The 27,522-nt window shown below is 44.8% G+C and overlaps 1 protein-coding gene across 1 annotated transcript in view; it reads right to left on the bottom strand.

The window, feature by feature from the left end:
• Window positions 1-27,522, bottom strand: part of LOC120927844 (multidrug resistance-associated protein 1-like) — a 124,105-nt gene that overhangs the window by 63,978 nt on the left and 32,605 nt on the right. Inside the window, exons 4-9 of the mRNA XM_040338798.1 lie at window positions 23,530-23,657; window positions 13,643-13,820; window positions 8,451-8,705; window positions 7,381-7,446; window positions 5,452-5,589; window positions 1,993-2,139 (exon numbers count right to left, since the gene is read on the bottom strand). Coding sequence (XP_040194732.1) covers window positions 1,993-2,139; window positions 5,452-5,589; window positions 7,381-7,446; window positions 8,451-8,705; window positions 13,643-13,820; window positions 23,530-23,657 — 912 coding nt within the window. The remainder of the gene's footprint in view (window positions 1-1,992; window positions 2,140-5,451; window positions 5,590-7,380; window positions 7,447-8,450; window positions 8,706-13,642; window positions 13,821-23,529; window positions 23,658-27,522) is intronic.

Raw genomic sequence — 27,522 nt, 5'->3', positions numbered from 1 at the left:
TTACCTACAGAAACTGCAGAGGCTGAATTTTACAATCATTGGACATGAATACACAGATTTTCTTGCCTATATGATCATTAGTATATGCTGCATCAGTGTTTGAGCACTTCAATGAAAAGTCACATGGGTTGGATGTAGTTCATTTTTCTGGACATCAGTATATCCTTGTGTCTCTGGGATTCAGGTTTGAACAGCAAATCATCAGTGCCCTGATTACAATAAAGCCCTAGAAGGGCCACCAGTCAGTGCCCATTAGTGCCACCAATCAGTGACACAAATCAGTGCCCTCTACTGGTGCCAGTCAGTGCTGCCTTTTAGTGCCAATCAGTGCTGCCCATCAATTCCCATCAGTGTCCATCAGTGTTCCCCATCAGTGCCACATATCAGTGCCCATATGTGCCGCCTTATCAGCGCACATCAGTGAAGGAGAAAAATTACTTATTTACAAAAGTTACTGACAGAAACAAAAGCCGCGTACACATGATCGGAAATTCCGATGAAGTCGACTTCCATCAGTCTTGCATACACACGGGCCCAGATTCAGGTAGGGGCGCGCACTGATACGGCGGCGCAGCGTATCGTTTTTACGCTACGCCTCCGTCAATTACTGGCGCTACGCTGCATTCACGAAGCATTTGCTCCGTAATTTGCGGTGGCGTATCGTAAAAGGGGCGGCGTAAGCGCCTCGTAGGGGGTGTGGATCATTTCAATTAGGCGCGTTCCCGCGCCGAACGTACTGCGCATGCTCCGTCGGGAAAATTTCCCGACGTGCATTGCGGTAAATGACGTCGCAAGGACGTCATTGGCTTCGACGTGAACGTAAATGGCGTCCAGCGCCATTCACGAACGAGTTACGCAAAATTTGAAAATCGCGACGCGGGAACGACGTCCATACTTACCATTGGCTGCGCCTCCTATTAGCAGGAGCAGTCTTACGGCGAAAACGACGTAAAAAACGAGCGCCGGCCACGCGTACGTTTGTGAATCGGCGTAAGTATGCAATTTGCATACTCTACACTGACAACTACGGGTGCGCCACCTAGCGGCCAGCGTCAGATTGCACCCTAAGATACGACGGCATAAGAGACTTATGCCAGTCGTATCTTAGGCTACAGTCGGCGTATCTAGCTTTCTGAATACAAAAAGTAGATACGCCGGCGATACTTAGAAATTACGCTGCGTATCTATGGATACGCAGGCGTAATTTCTTTCTGAATCTACCCCACTGTCAGACTAAATTCCGACCGTCCAAAATGCGGTGACATAAAACACTACGACAAGCCGAGAAAAATACATTTCGATGCTTCCGAGCATGCGTCGACTTGATTCTGAGCATGCGTGGGCTTTTTCTCCGACGGAGTTGCACACAGACAATAGGAATTTCCTAAAGTTTTTTTTCCATCGGAAAAAAATAAAACATGTTCTATTTCTAAACACAGATAGAAAAAAGTCTGATGGGGCCCACACACAATCGGATTTTGCGATGAAAAAAGTCCATCTCACTTTTTTCGTCGGAAATTCCGATCGTGTATACACGGCATAAGATAAACGTTTTTTTCTACATTTTCGGTCATCTTTTTTTTTTTTTATTAAAAACCCATCAGTGATTAAATACCACCAAATGAAAGCTCCGGCTGTGTGAAGAAAATTGTTAAAAACAAATTTAGGTTCAGTGTAGCATGACTACGCAATTGTCATTCAAAATGCGACAGCGCTGAAAGCTGAAAAATGGCCTGGGCAGGAAGGGGGTGAAAGTGCCCTGTATTGAAGTGGTTAAATAGCGTTTTAAATAATAAAAAAAAGGGGGGGTGATATAGAAATGAGGGAGGTGTGGTCTACAGAAGAAAAACACGCCCTGTGACGCAGTAAGTGGTCACATGATGTTACAGGACATCGGGGCTCAGAATGCATTTTTTTTTCATTTTGAACGGATAGGTTCAGATTCAAAGCTGCCATGGACTAGGCAAATGAGAGAGAATGGAATATACTGACCTGCACTACTGATGAGATGACTGTAGGAAGATCAAACAATGGAAGTCGCAGGATGTTAAAGAGAGATATTGTTGTAAAAACCTTTGATGCCGTCAGAACGTTTTCTTCATTGATCAGGAAATATACTCCAAATGTAGCAATGGAGACCTTGACAATAAAAGAAGGCAAACATTGCGCGTTATAAAGATTGCACATTACCCTGGGAAAAAAAGTAATAAAAAAAGTACCGTATTTATCGGCGTATACCGCGCACTTGTTTGCCCTGAAAATCAGGGCAAAATCGTGGGTGCGCGATATACGCCGATACCCGCGCTGTGTTTGAACCACTGCGCCGGCATATACCGAGCGCAGTACACTCGGGTATAGTCAGGCAGGCTCGGCTCCTCTCGCGGTCACGTTCTGTGCGTCCTTTACGCGAGAGGAGCCGAGCCTGCCCGACTATACCCGAGTGTACTGCGCTCGGTATATGTCGGCGCAGTGGTTCAAACACAGCGCGGGAAGCGGGGAGGACACCACGATGGCCGCAGAAGGACGCCGGACCGGACGAGGCCGCCGATGGACGCGATGGACGATGGGCAGGACGCGATGGACGACGGGCAAGACACCGACGAGGGGCATCCAAACTAAGTATTTTTTTTTTTTTTCATGAATTTTCCTTCAAGTTCGGGGGTGCGCGCTATACGCCGGGGCGCGTTATAGCAAGATAAATACGGTATCCAAATAAAGTCAGACTGTAAAATACATTAAAACATAATGTGATATTTGTAGAATTGCAGAAGAGGGGAATTTCTTTGTATATTCAACTCTTTCAGGAAAAAATAGGTAGATTCACGTACCTTGGCCTAAAATTAGGACGGCCTAGCCTAGTCTTTTTAGGCTACACCGCCGTAAATTATTACCTGCTAATTTTCGGCGGCGTAGTCTAAAACGAGCGGGCGTAAGCGCGCCTAATTCAAATGACTTGGAGGGGGGCGTGTTGTATGTAAATGAGGCTTGACCTCACGTTTTTTGACGTTTTTTGTCACTGCGCATGTGCCGGGCAACTACATTTCCCAGTGCGCATTGCGGCTAAGTAGGCCGTACGGGCCTATTGATTTTGACGCGTACGTAAACGGCGTAAATCCCGATTCGCGGACGACTTGCGCAAACGACGTAAAAAATTCAAACCTTGCGGCGGGAATGGCGGCCATACTTAACATTGTTATTCCACCTCATAGGTGGAATAACTTTAGGCGGCCTATCGCATACGGAAACAATGTTAATCGACTGCGGCGGGCTCATGTTTGTTCGGGAATCGGCGTTCAAGCTCATTTACATAATCTAGGCCGGCCGCAATGGAAGCGCCACCTAGCGGTCAACCAAAACATTGCAATCTAAGATAGGACGGCGCAAGCCGTTCTATCTTAGATATGTTTAAGTGTATCTCTGTTTGAGAATACACTTAAACATAAGTCGGCTTAGATTCAGAGTTAGGTCGGCTTATCTGTAGATAAGCCGGCCTAACTCTTTGTGAATCTACCTAATAGTGTTTTGTGTTTAGTTCTGGTGGGACTGGGACATACGGGGGCAGGGGAGAATTCCAGGTTTAGTTTCACATAGAAGTGCCCACAGCTTATAAATCTTCTTTTACATTAAAATATTGCTACTATATACCTTTTTGGCTGTTTCTCCAATACTGAGAGTTCAGGTAGGAGGAGATTTACACTTAAGCTGGTATACACGCCCACATGTGTGATGTCATTATCATGTGACCTGGCTAGCTCATTATCATGTGACCTGGCTAGCGCTGAGAGTAATTATTCTCTCCAGCATAAAAGACACAACTGAGCATGTGCAGGTTGGCTACTCTGCCTGTGTTAGCTGGCCTTCCCCAGATAGACAGTGCAGGAGGGGAGGATCTGCGCATACAGGATAAAACAGCCATTTTACACAATGTAGAGGATTAAACATTTAGGTTCCACAGTGAGTATAACAAGCATGCTATGCTGCACATACAGACTGATTTTACTGTTGTGGGTTTAATAACACTTTTAGTAGTTGTTTGGGCCAAGCTGACCCAAATCACCTATTTCCTAACTGAGGTGCCTACTCAGGGCCGGCCTTTGGGGTGTGCAAGCTGTGCGGCCGCACAGGGCGCCATGGGCAACAGGCGCGCCGTGCGGCCATCACAGCTCGCAGAATGTGAGTCGCAGCAGGGCCGGCGTCAGCTTCCTACCCCCCCCCCACCTGTACCCCACTGCCTGCTTCCTACCACCCCTCCAACGTCATGGGCTCTCCTCTGCCTACAATGAAGAATGCCCTGTGATCAACCCCTCTCTCCTGGATCTTCCAGGATGTCTTCCAGCCTGTGGTGACCTGTTGGGATCTTCCAGGACTGGGAGTGATGGGAAAGTCATGATCCCATTCCCTCTCCCCTCCATCATCCTGGAGAAGAGTATAGGGAGGACTCAGCACACCTGCAGCCTTCCCCACACCAACCATGGCTGCGGCTATAGCCAACTCTATCATCCGACAGAAGAAAGGCCAGGGAATCCAACAATGACTGGTGTGTACCCCCCAATAGACACAGCAACCCTAGCAAGGACAACTGGTCCCTGTGCGAGATGCATGTCCAGGGGTGTTCATTAAAGTCCACTTCTGCAGTGGGAGGAAGAAGCCAATCTGGAGAAAACCAGGTCAGTGCGTGACAGCTACTCACACATACATTCTCCATACATCTGTCCCCCCCATTCCCCTTCAATCCTTCCATTTATTCCTCCATCCATAAATCTGTCCATTCTTCCATTCATTCGCCCCTATTTTCATCCCTCTATCCACCCACCCATCCATTATACAATTAGACTGTACAATCTCCATAAAGCTGACCCAACACTAAAAAAAAAAAAAATCAGATTGAACATTCTCCTTTAGATGTAAATTAGGGGGTGCACAAGTTTAGTCAGGCCTAGAGCAGCACAAAACCTAAATACACCACTGCTGCTATGCGGGCTGCATGCTTGGATATAGGTCTAATATGGAATTTTTTTGGAGGGGGGGGGGGATACCACGCCCTTAAAAAAAAAAATGGTGTGGGGTTTCCCTCAAAATGCATACCCGACCCAAAGGGACCTCACACCGTTTTTTCCAGATTTTTTTTATTGCCGACAAATATTTTGTTTACATTCAGCTGTCAGTAGAAACCTCGCTGACAGCTGACGACTCATCGGTTGTTAAGAACGAGGTGACCAACTGGTCCTTAACAACTAACAACTGGCTATTCACAGTTTGTTAAAGAGAAAAAAAAATGCATGCAAAAACTTTATGATCTGGCTGGTGGCCATTAATTACTACATTGACAGGAGTGCTTTCAGGCATGCCACAATAAATAATCCTGCAAGTCTCTTTTTTTTTTTTATCAGTCATATTCAAATAGACATCCTTACAGCTACAATATAGTGACAACACAACAGTATGTCTTACCAGGAAAGGAATGCAGGTGAGTGTCAGCATAGAGAATGTGGTCAGATATCCAGAAGATTTTAGCACATCCATTTCCTTTTCCCTAATTTCACTGACTTTCCTCTGATAAGACGGTTCCCAGGCATACAGCTTCAAAATCTGAAAACATTGTACAGAATTCATATGAATACCATAATACATAAAAGAAGACAGTACAAAAATCTATGGTGGGGAACTCCTCTGTCACCGTTTGACCACATGCACACTGGGGTATATTCAGAAAGAAATTACGCCTGCGTATCCATAGATACGCAGCGTAATTGCTAAGTAGCGCTGGCGTATCTACTTTCTGTATTCAGAAAGCTAGATACGCCGACTGTAGCCTAAGATACCACTGGCATAAGTCTCTTATGCCGTCGTATCTTAGGGTGCATTCTGACGCTGGCCACTAGGTGGCGCACCCGTAGTTGTCAGCGTAGAGTATGCAAATTGCAAATTGCATACTAACGCCAATTCACAAACGTGGCCGGCGCTCGTTTTTTACGCCGTTTGCGTATGTCGTTTTTGCCGTAAGGCTGCTCCTGCTATTAGTAGGCGCAGCCAATGGTAAGTATGGACGTCGTTCTCGCGTCGCGATTTTCAAATTTTAACTCGTTCGTGAATGGCGCTGGGCGCCATTTACGTTCACGTCGAAGCCAATGACGTCCTTGCGACGTCATTTACCGCAATGCACGTCGGGTAATTTAAATGATCCACGCCCCCTACGGGATCATTTAAATTACGCGCACTTACGCCAGCCCCTTTTGCGAAACGCCGCCACAAATTACGGAGCAAATGCTTCGTGAATGCAGCGTAGCTCCAGTAATTTACGGAGGCGTAGCGTAAAAAACTATACGCTGCGCCGCCGTATCAGTGCGCGCCCCTACCTGAATCTGGGCCACTGTTTTCTCTAGAACGTCTTTTCTCCTACAGGAGTTTAGCAGCAGAGAGAAAAAAAAAGTTTTTTCCATGCGTGTTCAATGTTCATGCACGTTTATGCGCTTTAACGTGCATTCCTGCATCTGGCGTTAAAGCATTCTATTGGCCAGAATGTTAAAGGAGTTGTAAATAAAAAAACAAATTAATGTTGAAATGACTGTTTACAGGGTATAGAGACATAATAGTTAACTGAGTTCTTTTAAAAACAATTAAACATAGATAAAAAACAATCATATAATGTACCTGTAGTTTCTAGTTTTGTTTTTGCATGTTGTTTCCTGCCTCTCTGCTGTACAGAGCCACAGAGCCAATACAGGGCAGTGATGGTTTGGAAAATGAAACTGATCCAAAGGGGAGGTGCTGTGGGGTTTTAGACACACAGTAATCACATCTCCTTGATTAGTTACCACAGAGAGAAAGCTCCCAGTACTGTGGTTATCAGGAAACAGACAACCAGGAAGTGTGGAGATCAGAGAAGAATTACAGCAACTTGAGAGCAAAAACGAACAATGAGGACATGAAAACAGCACTGCATTATGGTAAAAGAAGCTATTAAGATAAAAAAAAATTCCTTTACAAACCCTTTAATTTATTCTGGCCATTAGAATGTATTAACGTGTAAGTGCACAAAAACGCGCCCATCGCTGACGCACTTTTGAGCAATTTTAATGCTCAAATGCTCCTCCCCTGAACGTGACTGATGTTTTTTTCTTCCTCTAGGTTGCTGTAAACACCTATAGTGTGCATGGGCACAAAGGCCAACAAAAAAATATTATAGAGCAAGTGTGCCTGGGCCCTTTTTTTTATTCTTTGAAAGACAATGCAACTTTTTTTATTTTTTATAAAATATAGTTGAAATAGGGAAATTTCACGGGATCGCTTTCAAGACATTCTCAAGTGATCGAAAAAGGGATCTTGTAAAGTCCCAAAACATTGGCCTGTGATGCCTATTTTCCTAAATTTTACACTTACCTTTATTCCATGCAGGATTTCATTCAGTAACTTGATGCGCAGATCTTTACTCTTCAAATGGCTTTTCTGAAAGGAGAGAAAAGATGTTATACCTGTAGCTGTAATCTGGATTTAGTAGCATTGAAAAATCATTAAGGGTTATGTAAACCCAATGATGAACTCTTTGCTCCCTTTTGCACTGTTAACTATACCATTCGAAAATGTTTTTGTTGTACAGGATCTGTTGGGTGGGTACAAAAAATACTGAATGTTGTTTCTCTATATTATGAAGAGGAGGGGAGGAGCCTGTTAGACCTAACACACTTCCTGTCTTGGGGTGACAACGCTGCTTCTTAATAAATGCAGTACAGCAAGTCAGTGTTGTCATCTAGCCACTGCATCTGCACTGCGCTCTTTTTTTTTCTCTATACGTTTGTCACCTGCGCTATATACTGTCTTTTTTCACTTTGTAGGGTGTGGGTCTTCAGGCCTGGCCTACAGTCCTAATGTCTAAGGGGAGCATGTTTGGCCCTTAGGTTTCCTTCTTTCCTGCCTTAAAAAGGGGGTGGGGGGCGTGTCTCTTCCGCAGAGCCCCTCACCTTCTATTCGTTGGTTGGTTTCAGCTGACAATGAGGAGTGGGGTCTGCCGGGCATTTTGGCTAGGTGGACCCAAGTATGCCTTGCTCCTGTCAGGAGTTTTCCACCCTTCCTGGGAACACTGTTCCCAGGAGAGAGCGGGGACCAGTGTCTGTGCGCCGCGATCCTCGCGCACGCACAGTAGAAAAATCGGGCAGTGAAGCCGCAAGGCTTCACTTCCTGATTCACTCACCGAGGATGGCGGCGGAAGAAGCCAAGGACCGAGCGATTGCTCAGCCTCGTCTGCTAACATCGTGGGCGCGCTGGACAGGTAAGTGTCCATTTTTTAAAAGTCAGCAGCTGCAGTGTTTCTAGCTGGCTTTAAAAAAAAAAAAAAAAAACGGGTGGACCTCCGCTTTAACTGCAAGGGAACTTTTTTCAGCTTTAAAACTTGTGTGTTGTGTTGACACTCTTTAAAACCAATAACCCTCCAAATAAATATATTTTTACATTACCTTCAGCTGTTTCACTTTACCGGCAATGTAAGCATTCAAAGGTATGACCAGGATCAGCACAGCCACACCAGCCAGTACCGACGGCCCGAGCTCCTGCCACAGGAAGATGATGGCCATAAGGATCTGGAACGGGGCCGACCACAGCAGATTAATGTTCACTGTCAGGTCCATGATCTGCTGGGCATCTGAAGACATCAAATTGACCAATTCCCCCGTTGTAAATTTCCTCCGAGTAGAGCTGGCCAAGTTTAATGACTGGAAAGTTACAAAAAGAACGTTAACAAAACATCTTGAAAGAGTTTAAATTTGACAAAAAAAAACAAAAGGGTATATAAAATGTCTAAAAACGGAACACACCTCTACTGAACACATTACATTAAACCAATGCAATTTTCTAAAAACTACTTAGAGATAAAGCATAACCATAGACTATTTTCCATGAGCAAATATTTGCTGTATTAATGCAATCGTTTTAATATTACTCAAATTTTTTTTTTCTTTATTAAAGTGGAACTAAAAGCAAAACTTTTTTCCCCCTTTTTGAATAGAGTAAGGGAGGGTTATAACCCCTGTCAGTTTATTTTGCCCTCTTTGCTCCATTGGGGAGATTTCCCTTCATGTCCTATAGCCAAAACAGGAAATGAGGGGAAATTTCTTTAAGGTAAGAGAATCTTGGCGTGCCACCAAGTAACCAGAACTAGTATCCCCCATCGGGAGATTTCTCCTCTAATCCTGATCTGGGGACAACCCAAAATTTGGGTTTCACTTCCACTTTGATAACAATAAACAGGGGTTGTAATTGCTCTTCACTCTACCCAAAGCTAAAAAAAAAAAAAATTATATATTATATGCACACATACACATATATATTAGGGCTGTTACTGATCAACATTTTTGTGTTCGATTAATCGATTTTTTTTAAATCGATTAATCGACTAATTTCGATTAATTATAACGCACATACAGATCCAACTACTTTTAGCTGATCTCCTTGCAGGCTGATTCCCAGTGCAGCTACCAACCACTGGAAAAATGCATAGCAGGATACAAAAAAAAAACAAAGACAGCGCTCGATGGGAATAGCATTAAAACTTTTATAGTCTTCAAGTAGGTAACAAAATAAATATTGCACTGGAGATAAAGTCGATGTAGCTACATAAACTGTAAAAATGGTGCGAGTAATACCAAACGGTAGCAAAAGCAGTCATAAAAACATGTAGCCAAGTATGATACTGGTATAAAAATGTGTACAACGATACCACTGCTGAATCCAGATGAGGAGAGGTTAACATCAGTCCGTCGGCATGTAGATGTCCCGTGAAGGGAACTATCACAACTCCCAGTGGATGGCTATAGAATCCCCGGTTGATAGAGGGAAGTGTAACAGCCCTTGCGTGTGGCAGATAGTAAGGTCCCGCCGGCATGCAGATATAAAGGCACAGCAAAGGAGCCCTTCAGATGGACACGGCAAGCCCCGCCGGTGTCCATGATGTCATAGGATCTCCGACGGAACTCCCTGAAGGCCCGGAAGCCGGCGGAGAGGTGAGTACCAATCAAAAAAATTTTGATCGATCAAATAAATTAAAGATTAATCGATGAATTAATAGTTAATTTCCACAGCCCTAATATATATATATATATATATATATATATATATATATATATATATATATATATATATATATATATATATATTGCACAATTTTGACATCATGTTGTGATTGCATGAGGTGAAGGAGATTCGTTAAGAGGATACACCAAAAAAATATGTAAGTTTAGAACAAAACTATTTTTTTTTTTTTATTATTTGGTGTTGGTTTATCACATTTGGATGTGGGACTCTATATCGATGTATGGACATTTCTCGAAGGATTGGATCGGATGCACAATTATTATTCAAATATATTTTATTTTAGGTTATGGTTTATTCTGATTTAAAAGCACGGACACCTTTGTTTAAATGAAATTAAAGATGTTGGACTACAGGTGAATGTATTTTATTTTGTTACCACTAGATGGTGCTATACAGCACCCAGACTCAATCCCCCATGGTATTTCCTAGTCATCGATAAGAAAAGCTTGCTGGAATTTCCATGCTAAATTCAATAGAACGGGTGTTAAAATACTGTTACAGATAAAACCTCATGCACACAGGCATAAAAAAAAACACAGCTTTTACAGGCGTTTATTTTTTTTTAAAATTAAGCCTTTAAATGCAGTTCAGTGTTAGCTTATATGACCGTGCACATTTGGCATTTAGAGACATGAAAAAAATGCACCAAAGATGTATTTAGAGAAGAGATTATGAGCATATACGTGAATAAACACTTGCATATGAATTTCATTTATTAATGAATTTATTACAATGCTTAGAAAAAATGTATATCCTGGACAGTAAAAACAAAATTACGCTTATAAGCTTCTTAACGCCATATATTATTAAACGCGCACCAATATTCACATTTTAATGCTCGTTTTTTTCTGCCATCTCCTGGTAGAATGATGCAGTGTAGAGAGGAATATTTTAATATGCCCGGGTGCATGAATTCTATGGTGAGAAAAGATTAAAGCAATCAGAAAGCCCTCATTCTTATCAGTGCATAGGACAATAAAGCCTTCTTAAAGCAGAAGTATTTATGTCTCATTCCATCACATATCCCAAAAATAAGAGGATTATTCCTCATTTCAGGACAATGGCAGAACCACGTAAATTATTGCTTTTTGTTCCTGTGTAAACGCTATAAATTTTGCGCAAATCAATCGATAAACGATTATTGTGATTTTTTTTACCAAAAATATGTAGAAGAATACGTATCGCCTAAACTGAGGAAAAAAATGTTTTTATATCTTTTTCGGGGATATTTATTATAGCAAAAAAGTTAAATATATTGCATTTTTTTCAAAATTGTCGCTCTATTTCTGTTTATAGCGCAAACAAAACGCAGAGGTGATCAAATACAACCAAAAGAAAGCTCTATTTCTGGGGAAAAAAGGACGTCAATTTTATTTTGGAAGCCACGTCCGCGCAATTGTCAGTTAAAGCGACACAGTGCCGAATCGCAAAAAGGGGCAAGGTCCTTAACCTGCATATTGGTTCGGGTCTTAACCGGTTAAAAGGGTGGTGTCGCACGGTATTTGCGAAGCAGGTTTTCAAATGCAATTTTTTGGGGAAAAAAATAAATTTTAAGGCACAAAAACACAATAAAATACTAAATTGTTTGATTAAAAACACTGTATAAAAGATGATGTTACGCCAATTAAATAGATACCAAAACGTGTCATACTTTAGATTTACACAGGAGATCTGGTGTTAGAATTATTGCTCTACATCTGATGTTCCCGGTGATACTTCACATATGTGGCGCACTCACTGTTTACATATGTGTGTGGGACCCACATATGCGTTTGCCTTTGCACACGAGCTCTGTCCCTTTAATTATTTTTTTATCACTTTTATTGTTATCTCAGGAAATATAAATATCCCCTGTGATAGCAATAGGCAGTTTACAGGTACTCTTTACTGAGAGATCTGGGGTCTATTAGACCCCAGATCTCTTCTCTGCCCTTAAAAGCTATGGACCATAAGGCTGCTTTCACACTGAGGTGCTTTACAGGTGCTATAGCGCTAAAAATAGTGCCTGTAAAGCGCCTCTCCTTTCACTCCAATGTGAAAGGAGAGGGACCGTTTCCTACTGCGCATGCGCGAGTCGCACAGCGTTTTCTGAATGGGATACACACAGGCCCAGATTCTCGTAGGGAGCGCGTATTTGTGTGCGGGCGTAGCGTATCGTATTTACGCTACGCCTCCGCAACTTTGACATGCAAGTGCAGTATTCACAAAGCACTTGCTCCGTAAGTTGCGGCGACGTAGCGTAAATTGGCCGGCGTAAGCCCGCCTAATTCAAATGTGGAAGATGTGGGCGTGTTTTATGTAAATTTATTGTGACCCCACGTAAATGACGGTTTTATCGAACGGCGCATGCGCGCGCATGCTCAGTATCACGTAGAATTTTCAAATTAAATTGCGCCCGCTCAATGCCTAGTCGACGTGAACGTAACTTACGTCCAGCCCCGTTCACGGACGACCTACGCAAACGACGTAAAACGTGAAAAATTCAATGCTGTTCCGACGTCCATACCTAACATTGGTATGCCTCATCTACGCCTCATAGAGCAGGGGGTAACTATACGGCGAAAAAAGCCTTACGCAAACGACGTAAAAAAATGCGCCGGTCGCACGTACGTTTGAGAATTGGCGTATCTAGCTCATGACCATATTCTACGCGTAAATCGACAGAAACGCCACCTAGCGGGCAGCGTAAATATGCAACTTAGATACGACAGCGTAAGAGACTTACGCCGGTCGGATCTAACACAAATCTTTGCGCATAGATACGACGCCTCAAACTCAGAGTTACGACAACGTATCTGGAGATACGCCGGCGTAACTCATACGAGAATCTGGGCCACAGTTCCCAGAAGACGCCGCGCTCCATTCCCCAAGCAGGCAACATGAGGACGAGGGAAAAGACCTGCCGTGGACTTGGAAGATCTGCCTAGCAACCACAATTTCTGGTAAGTAAAAAAAAAAAAAAAGATATATATTTTTTTGGAGCATTTTTATGCATTTTTTTTTTTTTTTTAGGGTGGACCTCCACTTTAACAAAAAAAGGCAAATTTAGCATATTAGCTATACTTCCTTTTAGTTGATATATAAAAAAAATCCCAGATGAATGTTGTGTAAGGTAAAGGTCAGGGTAACTTTTAGCTCCAGCCTGTGTAATAAGAACTGTATAGTCGCTCTTTTAGCGGTCGGCGAGCCCAAGTTTGCTCAACCCTCAGTCAGGTACAATATTGGTTTTGCCAAGCCCAGCATGTTATATAATTGTATTGCAATAAAAACACCGTACAACATTAATTATTAATTTCTATGTTAACTATCAGATGCAGAAGTCAGGACTTTACATGGTCACCTACTTGGGCGTGTCACACTTCACTGAACTCTATGAACCTTTTTAATGAGCTACCTTGTAGGTATTTACTTAATAATCCAGAAATGGCCGTGCACAAAGTACAATATATCATTGGGAACCAGATCAGGAATGTTTTGTTTAACGGATCCATGAAATTAAATTAGTTTTTATAGGTTATTACATTGTCACATATGCATTTCCATGTGTTTGCATTTTTACCTTTTTATAGATCATTCCAATAAGAGATGTTTTACATTTCACTGCAGTCAGCATGTTGTAACGTTGGTATAGTTGTAGGATTATAGTTTGCAATATTGTGACTATGAGAAGAGACAAAGCAAACATATAGCCAGTCCTGGGATCCCCCGTCCGCTGCTCGCAGAAAGTTATCATCTGCCTGCAAGAGAAAAGACAATACTTAGATGGTTGTGGACTCCAGGCAGAGGGTGGTGGAAGAGTGGGGCACAGCAAGGAAGAGTGGGGTCTATGGGGCTTCTGGGCACATCAAGGAAGAGTGGGGTTTATGGTCCTTCTGGGCACAGCAAGGAAGAGTGTGGTTTATATCATCCCCACTAAACTGCTGAAAGAAAGTGCCGATATACTGTCACAAGCTATCACGCAGCTCATTAACCAATCATTCAAGGAGGGCATGGTGCCCACCTTGCTAAAACAAGGTACAATAAAACCAATTCTAAAAAAAACTACCCTCGACCCCAAAGACCCAAACAACCGGAGGCCCATAACAGCTCTAAATGTCTTCTCCAAGGTAATGGAGAAAGTAGTTGTACAACAGCTGCAACTGCATTTAGACACCCATAAATTACTTGATCCGTTTCAATCAGGCTTCCGTCCGGGTCACGGAACAGAAACGGCGCTGCTCAAAATATGGGATGACGCTCTAGAGGCCGCAGACGAAGGAGAATCTTGTCTCCTGATACTGCTGGACCTAAGCGCGGCTTTTGACACTGTAGACCACGGACTACTACTGGCTAGGCTAGCTGAAGTAGCCGGAGTCGCTGAATGTGTTTTACCCTGGTTCTCCTCCTTCTTGGAAAACCGATCACAAATAGTGAAACTGGGGTCTTTCACTTCTGAAAAACGTACGGTGTCATGCGGAGTCCCTCAGGGATCTCCCTTATCGCCCGTATTGTTTAATATCTATCTTCGCCCTCTCTTTGAAATCATCAGTATTCCAGAAGTTACTTTACCACTCCTATGCAGACGACACACAACTGTATTTCCGCATCTGCAACAAAAAGGATCATTCTCTTGGACTAGAGAAATGCCTCACTCTAATAGATAACTGGATGACAAACAGTTATCTTAAACTCAATGGTTCAAAAACAGAACTTCTCCTGTTTCACGCTAACCGGAAAAATCACCCCGCGTCAACATGGACTCCCCCACCCATTCTGGGTAAAACTATCACCCCTAGCACCAAAGTCAAAAGTCTCGGAGTCATTTTCGATACCTACATGACAATGGATGCACAAATAGGGTCAGTAGTCAGCGGATCCCACCATCTGCTGCGCCTACTACGCAGACTCACGCCCTTTATCCCGAAAGAGGACATTGCAGTCGTGGTGGGAACAATCATCAATTCCAGACTCGACTACGCAAATGCCCTCTATCTAGGACTCCCCAAATACCAAATTACTCGTCTGCAAGTCGTTCAAAATACGGCCGCTCGACTAGTGACTGGGAAAAAACCATGGGAATCAATCTCACCTTCACTGAGATCCCATCATTGGTTGCCAGTAAAAGACAGAATCACTTTCAAGGCACTTTGTCTAATACATAAGTGTATTCAAGGCAACGCCCCCCAATATCTATGCGAAAAAATAAAAGCCCATAACCCCAATCGCATTCTGCGATCCACCAATCAAAACCTCCTCCAGATACCCAAGGCCAGATACAAGTCCAAAGGAGATCGAAGATTTGCAGTCCAGGGACCTCGCCTGTGGAATGCACTACCAACCACAATCCGACTGGAGTCGGACCACTTGGCCTTCAGGAGAAAGATTAAAACCCATCTCTTCTGAGGTCAAGGGGTTCCTTACCCATGAAATGGATACAGCGCCCAGAGGCGATTCAGTTCGCATGTGTTGCGCTTTACAAGTCTCTCTCTCTCTCTCTCTCTATGGGCCTTCTGGGCACAGCAAGGAAGAGTGGGGTTTATGGGGCTTCTGGGCACAGCAAGGAAGAGTGGGGTTTATGGGGCTCCTGGGACACAGCTAGGAAGAGCGAGACTTCTGGGACACGGCAGGGAAGAGCGAGGCTCCTGGGACACGGCAGGGAAGAGCGAGGCTCCTGGGACACAGCTAGGAAGAGCGGGGCTCCTGTGACACAGCTAGGAAGAGCGGGGCTCCTGTGACACAGCTAGGAAGAGTGGGGCTCCTGGGACACGGCAAGGAAGAGCGGGGCTCCTGGGATGCGGCAAGAAAGAGCGGGGCTCCTGGGACGCGGCGAGGAAGAGCGGGGCTCCTGGGACGCGGCGAGGAAGAGCGGGGCTCCTGGGACGCGGCGAGGAAGAGCGGGGCTCCTGGGACGCGGCGAGGAAGAGCGGGGCTCCTAGGATGCGGCAAGGAAGAGAGGGGCTCCTGGGACGCGGCAAGGAAGAGCGGGCTCCTGGGATGCGGCAAGAAAGAGCGGGGCTCCTGGGACGCGGCAAGGAAGAGCGGGGCTCCTGGGACGCGGCGAGGAAGAGCGGGGCTCCTGGGACGCGGCGAGGAAGAGCGGGGCTCCTAGGATGCGGCAAGGAAGAGAGGGGCTCCTGGGACGCGGCAAGGAAGAGCAGGGATCCTGGGACACGGCAAGGAAGAGCGAGGCCCCTGGGACATGGCAAGAAAGAGTGGGGATCCTGAGACACGGCAAGGAAGAGCGGGGATCCTGAGACACGGCAAGGAAGAGCGGGGATCCTGAGACACGGCAAGGAAGAGTGGGGCCCCTGGGCAATGCAAGAAGGAATAGGACGCCAGGGCAAATTAATAAGGAGTGGGGCTCCTGGGCAAGGCATACAAAAGGGGGTCCTGAGTGCTGCTGTGTAGGATTGCAAATTCAGAAGAATTCAGTTACTTACACTAGTTACATAAAATAAAAAAAAATGATACACACACTGGCCCAGATTCAAGTAGAATCGGGCAATATTTGCGTGGGCAAAGAGCAATTTTTTTTCTCTGCGCCCACGCAAATATTGCGCTTTGCCCACGATTCACGGAGCAGTTGCTCCGTAAATTGCGCGGGCAATATGCTAAGCAGCCGGGCGCAAGGCTGCCTAATGTAAATGATCCCGCCGGGGGCGGGAATCATTTAAATTAGGAGCGCTCCCGCGCCGAGCGAAGAGCGCATGCTCCGTCGGGAAACTTTCCCGACGTGCATTGCGGCAAATGACGTCGCAAGGACGTCATTTGCTTGTAAGTGAACGTGAATGGCGTCCAGCGCCATTCACGGTTCACTTACGTAAACGACGTGAAATTTGAACGTCGCGAGCGGGAGGCGCAGCTATACTTTAGCATTGGTTGCGCCTGCTATTAGCAGGAGCAACCTTATGCTAAAGGCGCCGTACGGAAACTCTGTACCTTGCGTACGCAGGGCCCGCGCAACTTTTGTGAATCTGTGGTAGTATGCAATTTGCATACTACACGCCAATCACAAAGGCCGCGCCCCCTAGCGGCCAACGCAAGAATGCAGCCTGGGATGTGAAGGCATAAGGAGGCTTATGTTTGTCACATCCTAGGCTGCATTCGGTGTAACGAGGTTCCTGAATCAGGAGCACTCGTTACACCGGAGCAAGTAAGCACTTGCGCCGCGCAACTATGGTTGCGCGGGCGCAAGTGCTTCTTGAATCTGGGCCACTATATTCACTGCAGGTTAATTGTATTGCTGCATGTGTTTTATATTACAGGGAATGATTCACTATCTGTAAATGTTTGGTGAATGTAACATTGACTGCTTTATAAATAAGCTCCAATATACAGGCTTTATATACACAGGATTTATTCTATAAATATCTGTAATATATGATTTTGTTGCCTCTATAGGTCTCAGGATAATTTTAGTCGGCTTTCACTTTTTTTCTCTGACATATCTCTGCTTAATTAAGAGGATAGTCGCTAAACGCAGTCCTTGAATTGGTTAATCACACAATAAACCACACGTACAGGTCAAACAATGAGTAAGCATTTCTCAACCCCCCAGGCTGAGCTTCCGTTGACATATAGAATTTTAATTAATACAAGTCAGCATTTCTTCCTCTCTGGGCCATAAGTTAGGCCGACCATTCATGGATCAAAATTCAGCTGGTTCAGCAGGGACCGTCTGCATTTCGATCCATGTATGGGCATGGCCGATTGCACCCAAGTTGATCCAGTGATCGACTTGGGTACAACCACCGTGTCAGATTTTTGACATGCGATTACTGTCAGTCAGATTTTTGGCACAGCAGACGGTCCCTGCTGAACCAGCTGAATTTTGATCCATGAATGGTCGGCCTAACTTATGGCCCAGAGAGGAAGAAAAGCTGACTCATACTAATTAAAATTCTATATGTCAACTGTAACTCAGCCCGGGGGGGTGGGGGGGCTGACTCATTTTTTGACCCGTGTGGCTTATTGTGTGATTAACCAACCAATACAAGGACTGTGTATAGCCACTATCCCCTTAAGCAAAGATATGTCAGAAAAAAACTTTTCAGTAAAAGTCAACTAGAATTATCCTGAGACCTATAGAGGCAACAAAAATCATATATTACAGATATTTATAGAATAAAGATGGGGGGCTCATTTCTACAGGGGTGATGCCTGTGTGTATAAATCCTGTATATTGGAGCTTATTTATAAAGCAGTCATTGCTACATTCACCAAACATGAATGTGACGCAATCGGAATTTCCAACAAGAAAAGTTCGATGTGAGCTTTTGGTTGGAAATTCCGACCGTGTGTAGGCCCCATCGAACTTTTTCTGTGAGAATTTCCGACAGCAAAAATATGAGAGCTGGTTCTTAAATTTTACGATGGGAAAAGTTCTTGTTGGAAATTCCGATTGTCTGTATGCAATTCCGACGTGCAAAAAAAACCATGCATGCTCGGAATCAATTCGACGCATGTTCGGAATTATTGAACTTTATTTTTCTCGGCTCGTAGTAGTGTTGTACGTCACTGCGTTCTTGACAGTCGGAATTTTGTGTGACCCTGTGTATGCAACACAAGTTTGAGCCAAAATTCCGTCGGAAAAAAACCCCACGGTTTTCTTGTTGGAATTTCCGATCGTGTGTACGGGGCATTACAGATAGTGGGCCAGATTCACAAAGAGATACGACGGTGTATCTCCTGATACACCATCGTATCTCTGACTTACACTGGTCCTATCTATGCGTCTGATTCATAGAATCAGTTACGCATAGATATGGCTAAGATCCGACAGTGTTACACTGTGTTACACTGTCGGATCTTATTTTCAATTTGAAAATGGCGCCGGGGGCGTTCCCGCTGATTTACGTTGAATAATATGTAAATCAGCGAGATACGCAAATTCACGAACGTACGCAGGCCCGACGCAGTGTTCTTACGACGTTTCCGTAGCGGCTTTCCCGGCGTATACTTACCCCTGCTTCTATGAGGCGCAGCCAATGTTAAGTATAGCCGTCGTTCCCGCGTCGCTTTTACATTTTTTTACGTCGTTTGCGTACGCCAATTCAGAAACCCGCGCGTCGCTAGTTACGCTCACATCGAAACCACTGACGTCCTAGTGACATCAGTGGGAGCAATGCACGCCGGGAAATTCCGCGGACGGCGCATGCTCATTTAAATCGGCGCGGGAACGCGCCTGATTTAAATAGTACACTCCCCCTAGCCGCGGAATTTGAATTCCGCTGGGGGATTTACGATCCGCCGCCACAAGTTTGGAGGTAAGTGGTTTGTGAATTACCCACTTGCCTCTCAAACTTGCGGGAGCGGATCTTAAATCAGGTAGATCGAGCGGATCTAAAGATCCGCTAATCTACGTGAATCTGGCCCAGTGAATCCATTCCCTGTAATATAAAACACATGCAGCAATTACATTTATCTGCAGTGAATATTTGTTGAATGTCACATTTCCTGATTTTTTTTTTTAAATATATCCCTAGGACTTCTTCCCAATGCGATCTTACAGCAATGAACCACGTCAGCATTCACATCTGTATACCTTTTATGGACCAAATTTCAGCTATGGGCCTGATTATTCCAGGAAAACCTTCTCATGATTTAGAATATATTTTCAACTAGAAATGCCTTGGTAAAACACTGTGTATCATAAGCAATTTTTCCCTTTATAAAATATTTTTTCACACTTTTTTGTATCTCAGTGCTACTGATCTTCTGCTATCTCTTTGCAGCCTATCTACATGCATGCCTTCCTAACGGTGGCTACGTGGCATTGCTCAAGGTGGGCACAATGATGGAACACAGTGGCCCGGATTCAGAAAGCCTGGCGTAACTTTGTGCGGGCGTATCGTATCTCAGATACGCCACACCGCCGTAACTTAGTGAGGCAGGTTCTGTATTCAGAAAGAACCTGCGCCCTAAGTTACGGCAGCGTAACGTATGTGGTCCGGCGTAAGCCCGCGTAATACAAATTATCCAGGCAGTGGGCGTATTGTATGTTAATGAATGGTGACCCCACGTAAATGACGTTTTTTACTAACAGCGCATGCGCCGTCCGTGGACCTATCCCAGTGCGCATGCTCCAAATTACGCCGCAAAAGCCTCAATGGTTTCGACAGGAACGTAACTTACGCCCAGCCCCATTCACGGAGACTAACGCAAACGACGCAAAATTCTACGCTGGCCCGACGTCCATACCTAACATTGGCTACGCCTCAAATAGCAGGGGTAACTTTACGCCGGAAAAAGCCTTACGTAAACGACGTAAAAAAATTTGCCGGGCGCACGTACGTTTCTGAATCGGCGTATCTACCTAATTGACATATTCTACGCGTAAATCTACGGAAGCGCCACCTAGCGGCCAGCGTAAATATGCAACTAAGATACGACGGCGTAAGAGACTTACGTCAGTCGTATCTTAGCCAAATTTCGGCGTATTTTGCTTTCTGAATACAGAAAGAAGATACGCCGGCTCATCCTAGAATTTACGCGGCGTATCAAAAGATACGCCGACGTAAATTCTTTCTGAATCCGGGCCAGTCACTTTAACCTCTTGCCGACCGCGCTATAGCAAAAATACTGCTACAGCGCGGTCGAGTTACTGTGACAGGACGTCCCTGGGACGTCCTCGTGCACTTCCGCGTTTGCGCGTCCCCTGGGGCGCGCTCGCGGAAGTGTCCGTGCTCGCCGGGTCTAGAAGACCCGGCGCATCACGGATCACGGTAAATTGCCGCGGATCGCGGCTGTTTACCACGTGATCGCTCCGTCAAATGACGGAGCGATCACTTGTAAACAAACCGGCGTCATTTGATGACGCCGGTTCCTCCCTCTCCTCTCTGTACCGTTCGGTACAGTGCGAGAGGAGAGGAGAGGAGGGGGGGGGAGCGCGGGGTGTCAGCAGCTGCTGTGGGCTGGATCTGTGACAACTGCAGTCACAGATCCAGCCATCCCTCCCTGTGCAATACTCTGCAGTACCATCAATACTCTGCAATACCCCATACTCTGCCATCCCTCCCTGCGCAATACTCTGCAGTACCATCAATACTCTGCCATCCCTCCCTGCGCAATACTCTGCCATACACCATACTCTGCCATCCCTCCCTGCGCAATACTCTGCCATACCCCATACTCTGCCATCCCTCCCTGCGCAATACTCTGCCATACCCCATACTCTGCCATCCCTCCCTGCGCAATACTCTGCCATACCCCATACTCTGCCATCCCTCCCTGCGCAATACTCTGCCATACCCCATACTCTGCCATCCCTCCCTGCGCAATACTCTGCCATACCCCATACTCTGCCATCCCTCCCTGCACAATACTCTGCCATACCCCATACTCTGCCATCCCTCCCTGCGCAATACTCTGCCATACCCCATACTCTGCCATCCCTCCCTGCGCAATACTCTGCCATACCCCATACTCTGCCATCCCTCCCTGCGCAATACTCTGCCATCCCTCCCTGCGCAATACTCTGCCATCCCCCATACTCTGCCATACCCCGTTACTCTGCCATACCCCGTTACTCTGCCATACCCCGTTACTCTGCCATACCCCGTTACTCTGCCATACCCCGTTACTCTGCCATACCCCGTTACTCTGCCATACCCCAATACTCTGCCATACCCCATACTCTGCAATACCCCATACTCTGCAATACCCCGATACTCTGCAATACCCCAATACCCTGCGCAATACTCTGCAATACCCCAATACCCTGCGCGATACTCTGCAATACCCCAATACTCTGCAATACCCGCAATACCCCCAATACTCCGCAATACCCAAATACTCCGCAATACCCCAATACTCCGCAATACCCCAATACTCCGCAATACCCCAATACTCCGCATATATAATGTTTTGGGGTTCTATGTAATTTTCTAGCAAATAAATTGTGATTTTTCCATGTAGGAGAGAAATGTCAGAATTGGCCTGGGTGCTCCAGAACGCCTGATGGCGCTCCCTGCATGTTGGGCCTCTGTATGTGGCCACGCTGTGTAAAAGTTGCACACATGGGGTATCGCCATACTCGGGAGGAATAGCAGAATGTGTTTTGGGGTGTCATTCGTGGTATGCATATGCTGTGTGTGAGAAATAACATGCGAATATGACAGAAACAAGTTATTTTTTTTTTTTTTTACAGAATTTTCGGTCGTTTTTCTTTTATAGCGCAAAAAATAAAAAACCCAGAGGTGATCTAATACCACCAAAAGAAAGCTCTATTTGTGTGAAAAAAAGGACAAAAATTTCAAATGGGTACAATGTTGTATGACGGAGTAATTGTCATTCAAATTGTGAGAGCACCGAAAGCTGAAAATTGGTCTGGTCAGGAAGGGGGTTTAAGTGCCCAGTGGTCAAGAGGTTAAGTTGGCCAAGCATGGATTGAAATGTGTCCAGTTCAGCAGGGACTGGTCCTATTTCAATTCTTGTATGGCCCCTGATCTACCAATCAACTTCTTTTTAACCACCCTGTCAGATTTTAGGTGCTCGATCAGCAATACAGGCTATAGTCTCACTGCTGTCAGAATACAACACAGCGGCGAGGATTCCCCCATCCAACTCGAATGTATGAATGGGGGAACTGGGTCCGTTTTTTTCATTCAACCCGCTGGTTGAATGAAGAAAACCTGACTCATCTATGGGCTGCCTTAGTTTGCACTGGAGACAAATGCCACAGGGTGACAATGCAGGTTAGCTTTTGGGAGAAAGGGACAAAGTGATGTCACCATATAACTGAAAGTGCCTGAACAAGCTGGATTACCAGATAATATTTAAATATGCTAGTAGGGTGCAGGGGGTTGGATATGTGCTGGGGGGTGCTTTCGTAGGGAAGAGGGCTTGTGCTCTTGTGGGATGTTGGATGTCAAATCCAACCCCCACTTCTAGCATAGGTCCTCTCCCCTCCCAAAGTGCCCCCCCCCCAGCACATATCCTCTTAACCCCCCAAAATCACACCTCCACCTTTTTTTAACTTGAACCCCTTCCTGGTCACTGTCCCCCTCTTCTGTCCATCTACATTATAATAAACAGTACAGACCTCAGATCAGCGTGGGACGTGCACCGCGGTGTGCATCCCTCCTCCTATGTAGATGTAAACAGCCGAGGAGGGGAAGGCAGCTTCAGTCCGCTCTGCTGCATGAGACAGAATTTACTGTGGTGTTAGCGGTCCAGCTGCCGACAGGTGTCCCCCCCTCTGGCAAATGTAACCCAGTCTGCACCCTTTCACACCCTCATAGGGACACCACTGGTGGGTTTCCAAATATTTCAAAATACTTTTTTCTGCACTGAGCCGTGTGCCTGTTGGGCTGCACAGTTGAATCTAGACACCCAGTGTAACTACTATAACAAGTTTAACATTTCTGTAATTTTAGCTGCATTTAAAAACAAGCCAATAGCTGGGTGAAGATAATTGGGGGGGGGGGGGGGAAATCAACCTCATTTTATGAGCTCCATCTCACTCACTTTAAAATCTGAGGGCTGGTAAAGGCCAAGAGATCTGCCACTACTTTCATCAGAGCCACATAGATGAGAGAAAATCTGAAGGTGCTCCATAATGCTCTCAGTAATGACGGCTTTCTGGAACTGGAATCCTGGGAAATAGGATTAGATGTAAACATTAATTCAGTTACTAAAAACTGCATATTGGAATAAAGCGAGAGAAAATATTTTATTAAAAAAGTATTTTTTTTTAGCAAAATATTTTATAAACATGCACAATAGTTTTAATTCTTGGACAATATGTTTTACCGTATGCATTTTATGTTAATGGGATCATTTACATATTTAAAAAAAGAACTTTAACAAATAATGGAAGCAGCGGCGGCTGGTGCTCAAAATTTTTAGGGGGGCACAAACAAACTAAAAAAAAAATAAAAAAAAATCAATTGCCGCCACTGTGCCCATTAAAACGCAGCCACTGTGCCCATCAAACGCCACCAGTTTGCCCCCTCAAATTATGCCAGTTTCCCCATCAAATGCAGCCAGTTTGTCCCCAAATGCAGCCAGTTTCCCTTCAAATGATGCCAGGTTGTCCCCCTTGCCCGGGACTTACCTTTCTCGGTCAGCGCCGTCCTCCTCCACGCTCCCTCCGAGTCCTCGATGTCTTCTCCCGTCCTCGATGTCGCTTCAGCCAATCAGGTGACTGGTAACCAGACCCGGTGCACCTGATTGGCTGAGAGACGGGTCAGTGTTAGGGAAGCGATTCCCTAACACAGCATGGTTTAAACAGGGAATGCAGAGCCAATGGCTCTTATCAGGCACTTCCAAAAAACACCCACCGCTGTTATTCAGATGGTCAGCACTCAACAGGGGGGCGGGCACCTGAATAGTGGGCGGCAGCAGCGAGAATAGATAGATTCATGCATTGCATGAATCTATCTTTTGTTGAGTGACGGGTGCAGGAGAGAGGAGGCGGCGCTCCTGCGCTCACTATGGACGCAGCGCCACTGAATGGAGAGAATGCATATTCTTCAATTCTTCTTGGTACACACAGTGAGTGCCGGTTCACACTACAGCGACTTGGGATGAGACTTGTAAGACCTCAAGTCACCCCAAGTCGCTGGACATAAGAAATTCCATAGAAGTACTGTATATGAGAGCCGTCTTAATGTACACTACTGAAGTCACTCCGACTTCAGAAAATGTTCCTGTACTACTTCAAGGCGACTTCTAGGCAACTTGTGCTCATCGATTTCAATGGAAGTCGCCTCCAAAGTCGGATCCCCATCTGTATTGAAGCGACATTACAGGAAAAAGAAAATAAATTTACCCCACTCCCCAATTATGTCACAAGAGCTGATTATTCTCTGATTGGCCACAGGCAAAGTCGCCTGTCCTGGAGGTCGCTTTAAGTCGCGTTGTAAGTCGCTCAAAGTCTCGCTGAAGTCGCCTCCAAATCGCTTTGCAAAGTTGCGCTTTAAGTCGGGTCGCTTCTGTGTGAACCGTCACTAATTGTGCACACAGTTTTTGAAGGAACTCAGCAGGTAGGTTGTTCCAAACATCTTGGAGAACCAACCACAGATCTTCTGTGGATGTAGGCTGCCTCAAATCCTTCTGTCTCTTCCTGTATCCCCAGACAGACTCCACGATGTTGAGATCAGGGCTTTGTGGGGACCAAACCATCACTTCCAGGACTCCTTGTTCTTTTTTTTTTTTTTACACTGAATATAGTTCTTATTGATATAGGATGCAAGTTTGGGGTTGCTGTCCTGCTGCAGAATTCATTCGGGGGTAAACACACACCTCCCTGATGGCAGGGCCGTCTTTACCGCAGGGCAAATGGGGCAGGTGCCCTGGGCCCTGTCACTGTTGGGGGCCCAAAGCAACCCCCTTAAAAAAAAAAAAAAAAAAAAAAAAATTTTTTTTTTTTTTTTTTTTTTTAGGGGTCCGGAGGCCCCCAGGGGCCCGGAGGACCCCAGGGCCCCAGATGGCAACCCCCCCCTTTTTTTTTTTTTTTTAAATAATAAAAAAAAAATTATATATTTTTATTAAAGGGACAATTTAATATATTTTTATTTTATTTTTTATTAAAGGGCCAATTTTTTTTTTAGAGGTCTGGGGGTCCCCAGGGGCCCATAGTTCCCCAGGGCCCCGGATGACAACCCCCCTTTTTTTATAAAAAAAATATTTTTATATATATATATATATATATATATATATGTTTATTATTATTATTATAGGACCCAGAGGTCCCCAGATGGCAACCCCCCTTTTTTTTTATAATTTTTTTTTATTATATATTTTATTTCTTTATATATATATATATATATATGTATATATATATATATATATATATATATATATATATATATATATATATATATATATATATATATATATATATATATATATATATATATATATTTTTTTTTTTTTTTTGTTTTATTAAAGGGCTCAGAGGTCCCCAGGGCCCCATGTGGCAAACACCCTTTATCTTTTTTATAAATGTTTATTTTTTTATTTTTGTTTATATATTTTTTTTATTTTTTTTTTATTTAAGGGCCCAGAGGTCCCCAGGGCCCTGGATGGCAACACCCCTTTTTTATATATATTTTTCTTTATTTCTTTTTTTTTTATAAATGTTTCTTTATATATATTTTTTATTAAAGGGCCCAGAGGTCCCGGATGGCAACCCCCTTTTTTTGTAATTTATTTTTATTAAAAAAAAAAATATTAAAGGGCCCAGAGGTCCCCAGGGCCCCGGATGGCTACACCCCTTTTTTATATATATTTTTGCTTCTAAATTCGCGGCAGCCCCCCCCCCTGCTTCTCAATTTCAGGCGGCAGCACCCCCCATCCCGGTTCTCTGCTCCAGGGGGCCCATGCCTGAAGCTGTGTAAGTGGCCCCATAATTCCCATTAAGCCCCTGTGCTGCCCACAAATCAGGCTGAAAATCATCAGCGGCACGCAGCCAGTGACAGTACCGCTTCCCTTCCCAGTGTTTTAAAATGTACAGCACCCCTGGCTTCCCTTTAGACGCGCACTTCTCCCTTCCTGCCACTGGGTGCTGCTTGTATATAAAAGAGAATTAGAATGTGATTTTATAACATCCCCAGTTTGCTCTTCCTGAGGCTGACTTCTTCATGTCCTGCTCCTCAAGGTATGTCACTGTTTGCTAATCTATATTGTAAATTGAAGTTTTCTGTAGAGTGTGCCCAAAGTCTTTATAATATGTGATGATTCACTGCAGGTCTGGTCAGTGTTTTAAAAAGTTCCTCTATTTTACACATGGCATGGGGTCACAGCACCGTCTGTCCATTCTGCTTTAGCACCATGGGACCCCATGCCATGCCATGTGTAAAATAGAGGAACTCTTTAAATCACAGACCAGACCTGCAGTCCAGGCTGAGTAAGGTCTCAGAGCACATGGCATTACTGTCTGTATTTAACTGCTTGATGGGCTTATTTTGGGCCGGGCTGGTTCACATGTATGTGTTTTGGCGGCCCACATTTGCGCAGGCACAGCAGCCCATTCATTTGAATGGGCCGCCATGCCTGCGTTTCCTGCAAAGAAAAGCGCATGTCTCATGTAATAGGCTGCGCACACGGCACGTCTATGCCCATCAAGCACTGAAATACAGCACTGTCTGTCCATTCTGCTGTCTGCTGTGACTTATCTGCAGTTCCCGCACTGTCAAACTTGCTGCATTTTTAGACGTTTAGGTCACGCTTTTAAAAACACAGTGCGTTTGTGTGTGCAGGAAATGCAGGTAAGTAGCATGGTGCAAAAGCAGAATGGATTTCAAGGCAACTGTACTTTTAAAATGCTGAATGCACCTTTTTTCTGCAGGAAACGAAGGCATGGCAGCCCATTCAAATCAATAGGCTGCTGTACCTGCACAAATGAGGACCGCCAAAACATACATGTGAACCAGCCAGGCCCAAAATAAGCTGGAGGGGGGCCCAAAAAAAAAGGATTTTTGTACTCACCGTAAAATCCATTTCTCTGAGTTCATA

This window comes from Rana temporaria, chromosome 2 (genome assembly GCF_905171775.1).
Source record: "Rana temporaria chromosome 2, aRanTem1.1, whole genome shotgun sequence".
Taxonomy (NCBI): domain Eukaryota; kingdom Metazoa; phylum Chordata; class Amphibia; order Anura; family Ranidae; genus Rana; species Rana temporaria.
This window is presented reverse-complemented; position numbering and strand designations above follow the sequence as displayed.